The 13456-nt window shown below is 44.4% G+C and overlaps 2 protein-coding genes across 2 annotated transcripts; one reads left to right on the top strand and one right to left on the bottom strand.

Annotated features, from left to right (window-relative positions):
- Positions 1-8516: 8516 nt before the first annotated feature.
- LOC147426472 (uncharacterized) lies at positions 8517-9123 on the bottom strand. Its single transcript, XM_086498786.1, has 2 exons — positions 8734-9123; positions 8517-8615 (listed from the first exon to the last, which is right to left on the bottom strand). Exons 1-2 carry the CDS (start codon positions 9121-9123, stop codon positions 8517-8519), a joined length of 489 nt encoding a protein of 162 aa, XP_086354912.1.
- Positions 9124-9325: 202 nt separating this feature from the next.
- On the top strand, positions 9326-9862 carry LOC147426471 (uncharacterized). The gene has a single exon (XM_086497920.1). It carries the CDS (start codon positions 9326-9328, stop codon positions 9860-9862), a length of 537 nt encoding a protein of 178 aa, XP_086354046.1.
- The last annotated feature ends 3594 nt before the right edge of the window (positions 9863-13456 follow it).

Below are 13456 nucleotides of genomic sequence, written 5' to 3'. Positions count from 1 at the left end.
TTCACATTGCCAATCCTTTATTTTGGTGTTTGTATTGAGCCTTGACTGACACTGAGAAAGACGTTGTGCTTTCCCCAGTTCAGTGTTTTCTATTGCAGTCAAATCTGATTTGATATGCCCTAGATCATCCACCAGTCCTTGCACTGCAACAAGCATGGTCTCAAAGATTCCAAATCCTGACTGATTTGGTTGGCTTTTCTTAGAAGACAAGGCTGGTATCTTCTGAATAACACAAGCATCAGAACTCTCAGACTGTTCTGGTAGCTTCTTAGCTAGATTCTCTGTGATCTTAGCTGCTTGTTCTTGTTGCTCTTGCCATTCATCGACTACCTTCTCCTTGCCCTTAGCCTTCAAGACTTCTCTCTACTGGGTCCATTTACTAATTTCAGGAATGAGTGGTTTCATAGGCTTGTCTAGAAGTTCTTTAATAATCACCCCTTTATTGCGAGTGACTACCCGTAGTACTGGAACTGGTTTCAGTGATTTTGCCTCAGTATCCTCAGTATTGGGTGCCTCTAGACATGAGCTGCAAAGTGCCCATATTTTCCACAATTATAGTAGTTAAGATCTTGGTTCTGGAAATTTCCATGACCTCGGCCTCGGTTAGTACCCCCTTGGTATTTGCCACGCCGCCCAGTACCAGTCCCACTAGTACATGAATTTTCTTCTTTAGGTCCACTGGTTGTCTCTACCTTGGGTGATTTGGCATTTGTAAATGCAATGAGAGACAGATCCTTACCTTTCTTGAAATGACGAATTTGAATGCCACAGTTATTCCACAGATGGCCATACGCTTTGCAGTACGTGCACTATGGGCATTCGTTGGAAACATGATCTCTGAATTTGCATTTGGAGCACCAGGCTCCCATCTTCTTGACTGGTTGTCTGGTCTGGCTGATTTTAGCAATTTGCCTGGCCATTTTGTCGATTTTTCGGGACCAAGATCCTTTCTTAGCCTTGTCCTTGCTCTTTTCGTCTGAACTACTATCAGAACTGTTGGAAGTCTCACTGGAGTTGAATTCTCCGTAGAAGAGCTACTACTGCTAGATCTCCGCTTTTTATGGCTTCGCTTCTTCTTGGCTTGCTGCTCGAGCTTCAGAGCTCTCTACACCAAGTCATTAAACTTCTTTATAGGTGCAGGTACCTCTTGCTCTCTCAACTTCTTACTGCAAAATCCATTCAGAAACCATGCACACAGTCTTTTTTCTGAAGGTGGTTCTTGCAAGTGCCGAGTTCTACCAAACATCGAGCGACTTATCCGAGAAAGCTCAAAACCGAGCAAAGTTTCCAAGTAGACTTAAGTCCTTGGGATCCTTCCCATCCACAGAGCAACCAACAGAATCACAGTGCCAAGAATTTCCTTTATTGTGCCAACGAGCTCCTTTGCCATTGAACAGGCACGCATCAAATGGGCAGTCTTGATCAAATCATCGAGAGAAATGTTGCCATTGTGCTTGATGTTCTTAAATGTATAAGGCGAAGGAAGAGGAATCTGTAGGTTGGAAACCACCTAAGAGCTCATGTGGCACACTAGCATGGAGCAAAACCTTAACGGCAATGCTAGGACTAAGGCAAGCTGAAGAAGAAGAAGAAAAAGGCAATTGAGTGCTGCAGCGGCTTGCATGATCAGATTAATAAGAGGAATTGTGACAACACAATTATGAGAGTAGCCACTGGCCACCAATCATGAGGAGCACCTGCAGTATAACAATGTCATAAATGCAAATGATGGAATCTCTCCTATTTCTTTCAGTCGGCTTCATCGTTGTGGTATTAATTATGCATTAAATGGACAGGAATCTAATTGTCAGAGCTCACCCTCTTCAAGATTAGGAAGGGAGATAATTGCTGCACGAAACTTAGAGCGGATTAACAAGGCCCTTAGCACTAATCATGAGCAGCTCCAATTGTCTTCAGAGTAGGGTGTGTGCACACCAGAGCACAGATGCCCACCACAGCAGTACTCGTCCTTGAGCAACGATTATAACACTTTTAGCTACTATTGTTAAGTATAGAGCCTGATTTACCCTTGTAATTTTCTGTGGTAAAAGCGCACATTTGTAAGGCCCCCATTATGAGGAGAAGCCATCGTGCGTGAAGGAAAATCACTCACCGGAAACCAAAATTTTCACGGACAAGAATCAGGGGCAACTTTAAAGGCCTCGGGGGCGGAGGCCCCCGAGACTTTTTTTTTCGCCGGAATATTATGGCCGGACGGCGGCCGGAAAGTGGTCGGAAAACAACTGGTCGGTTGGCCGGTAGTCAATGGCCGATGGCCGGTGGTCGGAAGTCAATGGCCGGTGGCCGGTGGTCGAAAGTCAATGGCCGGTGGTCGGTTGCCGAATTCAATGGCCGGTGGCCGAATTCAAAAGCGGACTTGTCTTCTCAAGGGCGGCCACACATGGGCGGATTGGAGGGTCCGATTTGGACTTATTCGCACAAGGGCGGCTACACATGGCTGTCTCTCATAAGAGAGGGCAACCCTTTTGGCCTAAAAAAGGAGGCCATTTCTACACACATTTCATAGTGTGAAGTTGATGCAACAAGGTGAGTGTGAGGTGGTGAGAGTGAAGCAAGGTGGGAGCTCCATTAAGGGTATAATCCCTTTGTAAACTACTTCTTGTTTTGAAGTACTAAAGCCATTGAGTGGCTGCTTTCCCGTGGACGTAGCCCACATTGGGTGAACCACGTATATTGTGTGTACTCTCTCTCTCTCTCTCTACTCTATAATCTCGTGTATATAAATCTGTCTCTCTCCATTAAGTAATCTACTCAATTATCTATTTAGCTACGTCTTATTTCATAACAATTGGTATCAGAGCAAGGTTTGCTCGTAGCTAAATTATCTCAAGGAAAGGATTCCTTGAATTGAGTGGGAGTTATGGCGGAGGAAGGGAAGCTCAAGATTGAGAAGTTCAATGGCAAAAACTACCAACATTGGAAGATGCAGATTGAAGACTATCTCTACCAGAAGGACCTCTATTTGCCACTAGGCGGTCTTGCGAAGAAGCCCGCAACAATGGCAGATGAAGCATAGATTGTCCTTGATCGAGAGGCACTGGGAACAATCCGGTTAAGCTAGGCGTCAACGGTGGCCTTCAATGTTTCGGAGATGAAGACCACGGAGGACTTGATGAAGTCACTTGACGACTTCTACGAGAAACCATCGGCATCCAATAAGGTATTTCTTATGAAGCTCTTGTTCAATCTAAAGATGGCAGAGAATGGTTCAGTTGCAGAACACCTAAATGAGTTTAACACAAACATAAGTCAACTTCGATCAGTGAAAATCAATTTCGACGACGAAGTGCGAGCTCTCCTTATACTATCATCTCTACCGGATAGTTGGGACAGCCTTGTGATGGCTGTAAGTAATTCTATCTCTGGCACAAATACTCTTAAGTTTGATGATGTTGTGGGTGTTCTCCTAAGCGAGGAAATGCGAAGGAGAAGCACAGGAGAAGCATCAAGTGCTGCACTATCAGTGGAAACAAGAGGAAGGCTTAAGGAGAGGTTCAAAAACCAAAAGGGTCGTGATCGCTCAAGGCGGAGCAAGTCACGCACAAAGTCAGTTCTTGAATGTTGGAACTGCGGCAAGAAGGGCCACGTCAAGAAGGATTGCTGGTCCAAGAAGAAGAAGGAGACAGAGTCTCAAGACAACAAGCCAACATCGGAGGCCAATGTGGCAGGTAAAGTAGAGCAAGATGCTCTAATTCTCTCATTAGACAATGTGTCTAATTCCTGGATAGTAGATTCCGGGGCTTCATTCCATGCGACACCACACAAGCAACATTTCCAAGACTACACCAAAGGTAATTTTGGGTATGTATACTTGGGAGATGATGAAGCTTGTGAGATTGTCGGCAAAGGTACAGTTTCTGTCAAAACTGCTAACGGAAATGAATGGAAGCTTAAAGATGTTAGGCATGTTCCTTCTCTTCGCAAAAATTTGATCTCTACAGGACAATTGGACGATGAAGGTCACAACATTGCATTCGGAAACAAACGGTGGAAGATCTCAAAGGGATCTTTGGTGGTTGCCAAGGGTGAAAAAGTCGGTACACTTTACTTGTGTACTGTTAGCACGCAACCTTCAGCTTGTGCAGCAACTACAGAAGTTGACAGTGCGGTGTGGCACTACCGACTTGGGCATATGAGTGCCAAAGAAATGCAAATCCTTCAAACAAAGAAGCTTCTACCAGGTTTGAAAGAAGTGGACTTAGAGTTCTGTGAAGATTGTGTTTATGGTAAACAAAAGAGGGTAAAATTTCAAAAATCAGGAAATGAAAGAAAAAATAAAAAACTTGAGTTGGTTCATTCTGATGTTTGGGGTCCTGCAAGTACACCATCACTTGGTGGCTCATTGTACTATGTAACATTCATAGACGATGCGACTAGAAAAACATGGGTTTATGTCATGAAGAATAAATCCAATGTATTTTCCATATTTCAAAGGTGGAAATCCTTTGTGGAGAATGAAACAGGTACCAAGGTTAAATGCCTCAGATCCGACAATGGAGGCGAATATTGCAGCCAAGCTTTTGAAAGCTTTTGTGCTAGCAATGGCATTCGGAGGCAAAGGACAACCCCAAGGACACCTCAACAAAATGGGATTTCGGAAAGGATGAACAGGACAATCATGGAACGAGCACGAAGCATGCGGCTACATGCAGGCCTACCGCTTGAGCTTTGGGCGGAAGCTGTAAGTACGTCTGTGTACTTAATCAATCGATCACCCTCAACGGCATTGGATGGGGGAGTTCCAGAAGAGGCATGGACAGGTAAACCGGTGAATTATGCATTTCTCAAAGTGTTTGGGTGTGAGGCTTTCATGCACATAGATAGAAGCCTAAGATCAAAGTTAGATGCAAAGTCCAAAAAGTGTTTCTTCATTGGCTATGGAGAAGGAGACTTTGGGTATCGCCTATGGAATCCTGAAGATAGTAAAATCTTAAGGAGTAGGGATGTAATTTTTAACGAACAAAATATGTACAAAGATTACTTGGAAAGAAAACAAACAAAAGAAACAGGTGATGAGTACATGGAGCTTGAGGACGGTGAAGACTCAAGGATTGCAAACGGTGACAATGTGCAACAACGTCAACCAAATGAGGAGCCTCAACCTATTCCCCGAAGATCTACAAGAGCAAGTAGACCTCCAGGAAGGTTTGTTCCTTCCTTCAACCATCTCTTGATCTCAGATTCTGGAGAGCCGGAATCATATGAAGAAGCTATGCAACATGAATCCAAAGAAGAATGGACGAAGAGCATGCAAGTGGAGATGGACTCACTACATCGCAACCAAACATGGGAGTTGGTTGAGTTGCCTAAAGGTAAGCGGGCACTTCAAAACAAATGGGTGTACAAGCTAAAGGAAGAAGAAGGTGGGAAGAAAAGGTACAAGTCTAGGCTTGTGGTAAAAGGTTTTTCTCAAAAGAAAGGTATTGACTTCAATGAAATATTTTCTCCTGTTGTAAAAATGAACTCAATTAGGCTTGTCTTAAGCCTTGTGGCTGCTCATGATCTAAATCTCGAGCAAATGGATGTAAATACGGCATTCCCTCACGGTGACTTAGAGGAGGAAATCTACATGCTTCAACCAAAGGGGTATGAAGTAAAAGGTAAGGAGAAAATGGTTTGCAGATTAAAGAAGAGCTTGTATGGTTTAAAGCAAGCATCAAGACAATGGTACTTGAAGTTTGATCGATGGATGTTGGATCATGGATTCACAAGATGCAACTTGGATCACTGCGTCTACACGGAGAATTTGGGAGATGGGAAATTCATCATCCTAATGTTGTATGTTGATGACATGTTGATTGCAAGTGCTAACATGCAGGACATCAAAGACCTAAAAGAGGAGCTGTCCAAATCTTTTTCAATGAAAGATTTAGGTGCTGCAAAGAGGATACTTGGTATGAAAATATCAAGGGACAGGACGAAGAAGACAATAAAGCTATCTCAAGAAGATTACATCAAGAAGGTACTAGAAAGGTTTGCAATGCAAAATGCAAAACCAGTTTCTACACCTTTGGCTGGTCATTTTAAACTAACGAAGGATATGTGTCCAAAGACACAAGAGGAGATAGCCTATATGTCTAAAGTTCCATATGCTGCAGCGGTAGGTTCTCTAATGTATGCTATGGTCTGGACAAGGCCAAACATTGCACATGCAGTGGGAGTTGTGAGTAGGTTCATGGACAACCTAGGTAAAGAGCATTGGCAAGCTGTGAAGTGGATACTTAGGTATCTAAAAGGGACAACAACAAATGCTTTGTATTTTGGAGGAACTGATATTTTTCTAGAAGGGTATGCTGATGCAGATATGGCAGGTGACAAAGATACTCGAAGGAGCACTACTGGCTATGTGTTCACGGTTGGAGGCACAGCAGTAAGCTGGGCTTCAAAGCTGCAGAAAGTGGTTTCACTTTCTACCACGGAAGCAAAGGATGTAGCAATGACGGAGGCAAGCAAAGAAATTCTGTGGCTTCACAGATTCTTAGAAGAGCTTGGATTCAAACAAGACAATTGTGTCTTGTACAGTGATAGCCAAAGCGCTATCCATCTTGCGAAGAACTCAGCCTTTCATTCAAGGACAAAGCACATTGAGGTGAGATATCACTTCATACGCACTCTTTTGGAAGAGGGACAACTAAAGCTAGGAAAGGTGCATACAAGTGAAAATCCTACAGACATGTTTACAAAGGTGGTCAACAAGGAGAAGTTGAGCTTTTGCTCATCTTCAATCGGCATTCAAGGATAAGAAGCCAGAATGGAAAGCAGTCACAGGTTTGGTTTGGAGATCAGTCTCCAAGTGGGAGATTGTTAAGTATGGAGCCTGATTTACCCTTGTAATTTTCTGTGGTAAAAGCGCACATTTGTAAGGCCCCCATTATGAGGAGAAGCCATCGTGCGTGAAGGAAAATCACTCACCGGAAACCAAAATTTTCACGGACAAGAATCAGGGGCAACTTTAAAGGCCTCGGGGGCGGAGGCCCCCGAGACTTTTTTTTTTCGCCGGAATATTATGGCCGGACGGCGGCCGGAAAGTGGTCGGAAAACAACCGGTCGGTTGGCCGGTAGTCAATGTCCGATGGCCGGTGGTCGGAAGTCAATGGCCGGTGGCCGGTGGTCGAAAGTCAATGGCCGGTGGTCGGTTGCCGAATTCAATGGCCGGTGGCCGAATTCAAAAGCGGACTTGTCTTCTCAAGGGCGGCCACACATGGGCGGATTGGAGGGTCCGATTTGGACTTATTCGCAAAAGGGCGGCTACACATGGCTGTCTCTCATAAGAGAGGGCAGCCCTTTTGGCCTAAAAAAGGAGGCCATTTCTACACACATTTCATAGTGTGAAGTTGATGCAACAAGGTGAGTGTGAGGTGGTGAGAGTGAAGCAAGGCGGGAGCTCCATTAAGGGTATAATCCCTTTGTAAACTACTTCTTGTTTTGAAGTACTAAAGCCATTGAGTGGCTGCTTTCCCGTGGACGTAGCCCACATTGGGTGAACCACGTATATCGTGTGTACTCTCTCTCTCTCTCTCTACTCTATAATCTCGTGTATATAAATCTGTCTCTCTCCATTAAGTAATCTACTCAATTATCTATTTAGCTACGTCTTATTTCATAACAACTATTTTAGACCCGCGAGGAGTAACAGCTGTAGCAATGCATTCATATTCTTCCTATCGCGCTCGGGCTCCTCGAGGGATTTGATCACAAGGGCAGCGGCGCTAATTGCTCCCTTACTTCTAGTCCAACTCCAATTCAGAGTCACCATTGAGGGAGCCACCCATAAACTCCACTAGATGGTAGACATGAAGCTGAGTGATGCATGTTTTGCACCCACGATGAAGATGGAATGCTGATAAAGAAAGGGCAAGAAGAATATGAGGAGGTGGTTTTTGTTCATTTAACATGAGGGGAAGTTGGAGATGCCCCTTCTTTGGCACCCAAGATCGGGCCTCTGAGCCTATCGCCCAAGAAGGTAGGAGAGGACATCGCCAAGGAGACTGCCAAGAACTAGAAGGGCCTGTGCATTATCGTCAAGCTCACTGTCCAGAATTGTCAAGCCAAGGTCGTTGTCGTCCCTTCCACTATCTGTGAGGGATCCAATTGGGATGGCATCTCTACTGGTTTCCTCTCCTTTCTTTCTGTTGATTCTGCTTCTGCTCTCGCAACCTTGCGTTGCCCTCACTCACTTGACGATCTCTCTCTCTCTCTCTCTCTCTCTCTCTCTCTCTCTCTCTCTCTCTCTCTCTCTCTCTCTCTCTCTCTCTCTCTCTCTCTCTCTCTCTCTCTCTCTCTCTCTCTCTCTCTCTCTCTCTCTCTCTCTCTCTTTGTCTATCTGAACGAGTGGAAACCTCACAAATTAAAAAGTGTCATTCTTTGCACTCTTACAGCTGCAAGAACATGCCATCATAGCCCACAATAAGCATGACACATTTCAGTTGTATGTATGCAGCACCCCCCAACCTCATAAGGCACGACAAAGCAAAAGGTTGCAAGAGTGCATTGACCTATCTTTTTTTGAAACCATACTTCTTATGTTCATAGAACAAATCAGTTTTGGAACTGCCAAGGTTCACAATTTTGGGGCAACCATCTCTATCCTTGTCCTGTTGGGTGCACTCTTTGCAGTAGTAAGCATCAAAAATGCTGGCACCTCCGCAGATGATGCAGCGCCCTTGGAAGGAGCCATAATTGCACTCATCACACACTCAAACTAGAGTACACGGGTGCACGTATGAATCGCAAATCACGCACGGACTCCCATGTCTGCTGCTGAGAGAGGAGGGAAAGGATGGAGGCAGTAGTCTGCCTGTGGGGTTGAGGGTATTTGAAGAAGCGCTGCTTGCAAGGGAGAGCACTCGGCAATTGAGTTTTCTTCATGAGCAAGGACCTGACGGTGACTTCACGAACAGGGGACATTGCAGAGATGGTTGGGCTCTGCGGATACCGAGTAATGGTGGGACCCAGACAGCGCAGTGCCCCTACGGCCAGACATTCCCGGGCTTCCCCTTCGTGCGCTTCAGTGATGGCCACCTGCTCGTCGACCTCTTGGGTAGGTTGCCCTTGCGCTTCTTGCAGAGTCTCCCTTCGCCATGGGTGCTCGTGAGTGCCCATTTGCCCCACGTATGCTGAGAGAGAGTCTCTCTCTCTCTCTCTCTCTCTCTCTCTCTCTCTCTCTCTCTCTCTCTCCAAAAAAAAAACTCAACTCTCTCAAAGAGCGCACGCTGGCACGCGCTCCTTGAGAGAGTTGAGTTTTTTTCTTAGCAAAGTATTCACTAGTCAGACGTAGCGTTTGAGTCTGCCATGCTGTACTGCAATGGCGAGCTCTTCTTATGTGGGTAGCAACAAGGGTTTGGCACTGCTGCTTCTTGCCATGCTTTTGGTGATGCGAGTGGTGAGCCTCGCGACCGCAGTAGTAGCGATGAAGGAGCCTGCTTTCGGCCTGCAGAGGCCCTTGGAGTTGGCCTCACCAGACACTCACGGATGCCAAGAAGACAGCTATAACCCAGCGATGGCAGACCCGTATGAATTCCTTGTGAGTGAAAGCACGGTAAGTTCATCTCAGGAGGACGTTTTGAAGCGCATTCCTGGCTGGGAAGAGAAGGGAGCGCCTGCTTTGTCGCCATCGCAGGAAGGTCAACCTCTTTCTAGGCTATGCGGCACCTTTGGCAGCCGGTGGGGACAAGGGCCACGTACCTATGGCGGCAAGGGCAGCGGTGGTTATGATCAGCATGGCGGTCAAGGTGGCAAGGGCGGCTATAACAACGGCCATGGAGGCAACCAAGGCAAGGGCCATGGCGGCAACTCCGATAAGGGGCATGGCGGTCATGGTGGCCACGTCCCACATGGCTAGCTTGCTAGCTTCCAACTATAAGCATTGGCTAGTCCTCTCTTGTATCTAAATTTCCAGGTCTCTTTAACACGGTTGAGCTTGCGCTGCAGGTGATGGGCTAATAATAAGGGACTTCATATTGGCGGTTGAGTAGATTGTTCTCTCTCTCTTCAAGTGCTGTGCAACATAATGCAAGTTTAATGTCTTATCGTGTCAACCTAGGGTAATGTCTTATCATGTCCGAGTGCTCTCTCACAATCCAAGTTTAATGTCTTATCAGCAAGTTTAATGTCTTGTCATGTCAACATAGGGAAATGTCTTATCTTGTTAATTGCTCTCTAACAATGCAAGTTTAATGTATTATCATGTCAAGATAGGGTTCCCTTATGCTGCACAACACTTGAAATTGGTGTTTAATTGGAATAAGCCAAATATATCACTAAACAAAGAGAGAGAGAGAGATCTCCATGACAAAGAGGAAGTAGAAGCAGTTGCGGCATAAGTAGTCATGATGGTCAAGCGTCGTAACGGTGGGCGTAACAAACATGGAAGAGGCAACACCAACCCCATCAGGTGCTCCAATTGTGGGTGATGTGTGCCCAAGGACAAGGCTGTCAAGCGGTTTCTTGTAAGGAACATTGTTGAACAAGGTGCTCTGTGAGATGTGCATGATGCTTTTGTTTATGATGGGTATGCACTTTCCAAGCTTTACGCTAAAATGCAGTACTGCGTTTCATGCACCATTCAGTCTCACGTTGTCCGTGTGAGATCCCGCACAAAGAGGAGAGTTTGGGAGCCACCACAGAGGTTTAGATGCAAGGAGAATATGCAGAACCACAATCAACGTAGCAATGAGGTGCTATTAGGAAGTGAAGAGGTGTCTAATTAGTGCGTAAGCCAGGAGAGGAAGAAGGCTCATGAATTTTGACTTCTATCATAGAACTCTTAAAAGACACATGCTACAAGCATTGCCACTGTGGTTGAAGCCATCAATAAGATGGACGTTGAGGGACTTTTGAGTCTTTTGGACGGGCTTGTATCTGATGTTTTTGAAATGTCTTTCTAAAGTTTTTTCAGAGAGAGAGAGAGAGAGAGAGAGAGAGAGAGAGAGAGAGAGAGAGAGAGAGAGAGAGAGGAGAGAGAGAGAGAGAGAGAGAGAGAGAGAGAGAGAGAGAGAGAGAGAGAGAGAGACTGACTTGCTTTTGAGACTCTGAGAGTGTGTGACAGAGAGAAGCCCTACGAGTGAACAAGAGACATGACACTGAAAATTCACTAAACTCAGGCGCTGAGAGTGAGTGACCACTGCTCAAAAAAAACTTTTTTCCAAAAACTTGTCAAACCTACATGTTAGAAACAATAGAGGTAAACTCACTAAATGTGAAGGTTTTTATACCAATTTACACTTTTTTTTTCAAAATTTGGACGTTTTCTCACCTTCACCTATAAAATTTAGAGGTAAATCTCAAAATTTGTAGGTGGGGTTACACTAAACCTAGGTTTTTCGAGCATTGTGAGTGACTTATAGAGGCGGCGCTGAGTCTGAGAGGAGAGAGACTGAGAGAGAGAGAGAGAGAGAGAGAGAGAGAGAGAGAGAGAGAGAGAGAGAGAGAGAGAGAGAGAGAGAGAGAGAGAGAGAGAGAGAGAGAGAGAGTAATTGACTAGATTGTTTGAGAGCATGCACACCCCTTCCATGTAGAGCTCGCTGCTCAGTGGCGCACTCAGGCCTACTTTTGTGGAACTCTAGAAGAAGGTGGAGGTAGGGATTGTTGAACAAGGGTATCGGCGCATCAAAGTCATTTTTGATGCGCGACCAGAAAGGCTGGTGTTTGAGAAAAGATTCCTCAGTTGTGATCCCGCAACTGTGAAAGACCAACCTCATTCTCTCTTTCTCTCTCTCTCTCTCTCTATCACACACACACACATACACACACACACACACCCCCAAACTCTTCATCTTTGTTCTCATTGAAAAATGGGGCCGAGGTGATTGTGAAGGCATTGCATAAGAGGTGATTGCCAAGATGTTGCATGCAAGTGGTGATTATCATTCATGTTGACAGTACCTTATGATGTTCATCACCTCTCCCGCCCTTGTCCACAGAGTCCTCATGATTGGGGCCTCCTCTTTTGCAACTCACCATGCAAACTCTAAGAGTGTCCGTAGTTCATGAAAACGATTATTTTCAAGTATGTGATGTTAGGGATATTTTCCTTTTCCTCTTCGTTTCTCAAGTGTCATGATTATACGCTGAAATATCTTTTTTGCGAGCTAGACAAAATGGAGTCAGTCATTAAAAAAAAATTATCTCCAATTTCAATAAGGTACAATCTAGCACCAAAGATTGCAAATACACATTGTTCATATTGGCTCCAACCTACCAATACGATCTACCAAATCTACTTCTTCTATAACTTCCTTAGAAGCACTTGCCATAATAATATGTATTGAGAAACCCTCCTCCCCCCTCCACAACATTGTCCGCGCGCACACACACATACACATTTTAACTTGTCCAAGCATCTACCATGGCTTTAATATTGATGACCACAAGGTGTGATTCAGAGGAGGGAGCATAACCTTGGATAATCAAGGAGTTAATATAAGGGTGGATGATTAAATTCTCCATAAGGAATGCTCTAGACGTTTAGAGACAATGATGGATAGATTGTAATATGTAATCTGATGCTAAATGTTTCTATTATAATTTAATTTCTATGTACCTTGTGGGGTTTTGCTTCTTTTTTATGATTTCTCAAAAAGGTTTGCTTGGAGTTTAAAATTTCTCATCCTGCACTCAGCCATGGCTAGACACATAACCATTTATGGATGACAATGTGGCCACAAGATTGTTCTTATGTTTTACGATAGGATCTATGAACTTTCTATATTTTTTATGATACAACGTTATGAAATAATAATGCATTCAATTTGTATCCATTAACTCTAATGTGAGAGCAGGTGAAGATAAAGGCTATTGAACTTGCTAGTGGTGAACAAATCTTGCTTCTCAATCATGGCCAATGTCAATTCTAGAAGTTTCGAATTGCTATTGAAAGCACACAAGGCATTCGAATGAAGGACACACTAGTAATAGTTCGATGGTCCCTCCATATTAGCTGGTATACTACATGCATTGCCTTCACACAAAGCAACCTACACATGGCACTCAAGCAAGCAAAGGATATCATTCAAGTTCAAGAGCTACCTATGCAAGATGATGGAAATGTGGCATTTGAGTTACCATCTTTTGATCTATTTGTGCACGAACTTATCAAAATTGCAACATATGAATTTACCATGGAGAATAAGTTTGCACAATAGAGTTTTGGAATATGCTCATCAAGATGGTTCCGAAGCAAGGATATGATTATGTATCAATGTGTGTGTGAACACATTAAAGGAAGAGTATGGCTCTTTTGTTCGAAAAGATTTGAGATGCAACATGGTTACTTTGCTACACTATACTCTATAGAGTGACTATTGAGATCTTGATCTAATCTTTTTCATTGCTTATGCTCGCTCGGTTTCTTGTCTGCTCGGAAGTACTCGCTCGGGGATTGGGACTCCTCGCAAGTGCCTAGTCAACTCTTTGATCTTTTCCACATAGCTTCTTA

The sequence above is a fragment of the Adiantum capillus-veneris genome, chromosome 24, assembly GCF_014529385.1.
Source record: "Adiantum capillus-veneris isolate H3 chromosome 24, ASM1452938v2, whole genome shotgun sequence".
NCBI lineage: Eukaryota > Viridiplantae > Streptophyta > Polypodiopsida > Polypodiales > Pteridaceae > Adiantum > Adiantum capillus-veneris.
The sequence above is the reverse complement of the archived record's forward strand: the minus strand, read 5'-3'. Positions and strand labels throughout refer to the sequence as shown.